The 2,340-nt window shown below is 42.6% G+C and overlaps 1 protein-coding gene across 1 annotated transcript in view; it reads right to left on the bottom strand.

Annotated features, from left to right (window-relative positions):
- Positions 1–929: 929 nt before the first annotated feature.
- HSD17B2 (hydroxysteroid (17-beta) dehydrogenase 2) overlaps positions 930–2,340 on the bottom strand; it is a 9,873-nt gene continuing 8,462 nt past the window's right edge. Inside the window, exon 5 of the mRNA XM_008944750.1 lies at positions 930–1,288. Coding sequence (XP_008942998.1) covers positions 930–1,288 — 359 coding nt within the window. The remainder of the gene's footprint in view (positions 1,289–2,340) is intronic.

Genomic DNA, 2,340 nt, shown 5'->3' with positions numbered 1-2,340 from the left:
GAAGGGGAGCAACCAAAATCTATCAGAAGATGGACACTGGACTCTAGTAAATCTAACCTGAAGACTCACTCATCTTAGAGGAGCAAGCAGAAACTGTCCCCAAAGCAGAGGGAGACATGTGAAGGTCAAAAATGTGAGTTCTTCATAAACCCAGAACAGAGTAAGAAACTGTACAAAAAGCAAAAGTGAGATCAGAGTTTACTAATAATTAAAGAAGCACAGTCATATACAATACACAATGACCAAGAAAAGTCACATCAAATTAGCAGCTGAAACACTTGCTATTACTTTTTTCAATACTGTAGGAAGGAGATTGATTGCTTCTTCGTGAAGGTCTCAATCAGCCTTTGTTCATTTTTCCCTCAACTAATTTACATTGCTTAGTCTAGCAAAGAGGACACATTATAAACATCACAACTATACTTCACAAAACTTGAAGGAAACAGTCAATCAGTTCCCAGGTCCAACAGCAACAGAACCAAAAACCCAGCATATTAGGCTGAGTGAGAAACATTTGTATTAGACCTCTCTAAAACTCCCCAGTGACAGGAATATATGCAACTCCTTACAACATTTGAAAAGGTTGACAGCTTTCAAGAATCAAGAAAAACAGGTTATGCATTTGTCTGTGTGCTGGTGGTGCATTTTGAAGCAGATAGGAACTCTATAACCTCAAGAGATACCTTACACAGAAGGCAGGATACAAGGAGATCAGGAAAACTGGCATTCCTCCAAAAAAGCCCCATTTGGGGATAGCTTTCTGTTTATCCACTGCTTTTCCTGAACATTACTCCTGACACAAAAATTTACTTCTGTCTGAAAGGCAGTGAAAACACAATTTAACAAAGACAGTACAATAAGTAGCAGGGTCTTAAAACAGAGGTTTTTTCCCCTGTTATCATCAAGTAAGAGAAACCCTGATGGATACCTTAGAGATTCTTGCTTTCAGCTTCTGATGTTCTCAGCGCCCTTGGGACAGACTCAGTACTCAGCATCTTACTAATGAAAAAGTCATAGAGCCAGAGAGGGAAGTAGCAGAAGATGCAGAGGGTCACGTAAGCCCCTTTGCCAGGGGTGTACAAGCCATGTGGCCTCCTGGCCAGCAAAGCATGCAGGACAGCACTCAGCACGGGGGAGAGGTCAGCGTCGCAGTAGGCAGGCATGTGCAGGAGGTAGCTCTTTAGCCCCAGGAGGTAGTCCTCACCATAGTCTTGCCTTGTGTCTGCTGGAAGGTTCCCCATCAGCTCCTTTTCTTGCTTATCCCACAGGTCAGACGTGCCTTGTATACCTGCAGTAACAACATCACAGGACGGGATGGGGGTTTGGAGCCACATTTTTTAAAAGTCATCTATAATTAATAATCAGGAAGTTGTTCTCCACCACCACCACCCTGGATCACAGTTGTTCTGAAGTGGGTCAGTGAAGAGCAGACCAAACAGCTGGTTAGCTGCAAGTGCTTTTACCTGGAAGAGAAGGGAAACCACAACACACAGACTACCCAACGAGCACACAGCTCACTCACTGTTTGGTTCCCAGCTCTACCTCAATAGGCTCTCTCTCAGCCAAGACAGCATTTTTTGCTTCCTCCCCACCCACCCCACCATGCTGTCCTTATTTATTTTGTGAGTGTTTCTAATCAGTATTTATTAACAGATGTGAGTGAGGAAAGGCAGGCGAACTAAGATGAGTGACAGTGGTATTTTATTAATTAGTTTCATAAAAGATAACATTTATTTGGCCATATTTTTTAAAAAAATAATTTCTCCTCCCATCTACATCATGCAGGAATGAAAGCAGGGGGGTTTTCCAATGCATTTATTGCTTAACTATCATGAGTTAAGCATTGCAAATAAAGAAAAATCTTAAATATTTAAATAAAAATAGCTGAACTTGTTTTGACACAAAGTTTTGATCCAGAAGTCTGACAACAGCAAAGAAAAGCCCTGAAGATAAAACCTCAGGCAAGTATCACTGATCAAACAGGCACTATCAGAGCCCAGTGCCCCACAGGGCCCCTCCCCAGGAAGAGAAGCATATGAAGGAGTGGGGGTTTTATGAAAGAGTATTTTGCTTTTCATTGGCATAAAAATTGTCTCCATGAAGTCACCAGGGTTTGCTGCATAGGCAGCAGTGGGAGTTGATGTTGTCCTCAGGTAGCTGAGCAGCTCAATAAAGAGGTAGGACTTTCAGTTGTGAGGCAGAGGTGGGCAGAGTGCAGAACTGGAGGGAGAGAATCTCTTGCAAAAAACACAGCTCTTAATTTCTATAACCACCACGAAGAATGGGCAAAAAAAAGTCCAACCGTTGAGACTCACTCATGGCTGTTTGAGGATGCTGGGC

This window comes from Merops nubicus, unplaced genomic scaffold (genome assembly GCF_000691845.1).
Source record: "Merops nubicus isolate BGI_N331 unplaced genomic scaffold, ASM69184v1 scaffold12627, whole genome shotgun sequence".
In the NCBI taxonomy this organism is placed as follows: domain Eukaryota; kingdom Metazoa; phylum Chordata; class Aves; order Coraciiformes; family Meropidae; genus Merops; species Merops nubicus.
This window is presented reverse-complemented; position numbering and strand designations above follow the sequence as displayed.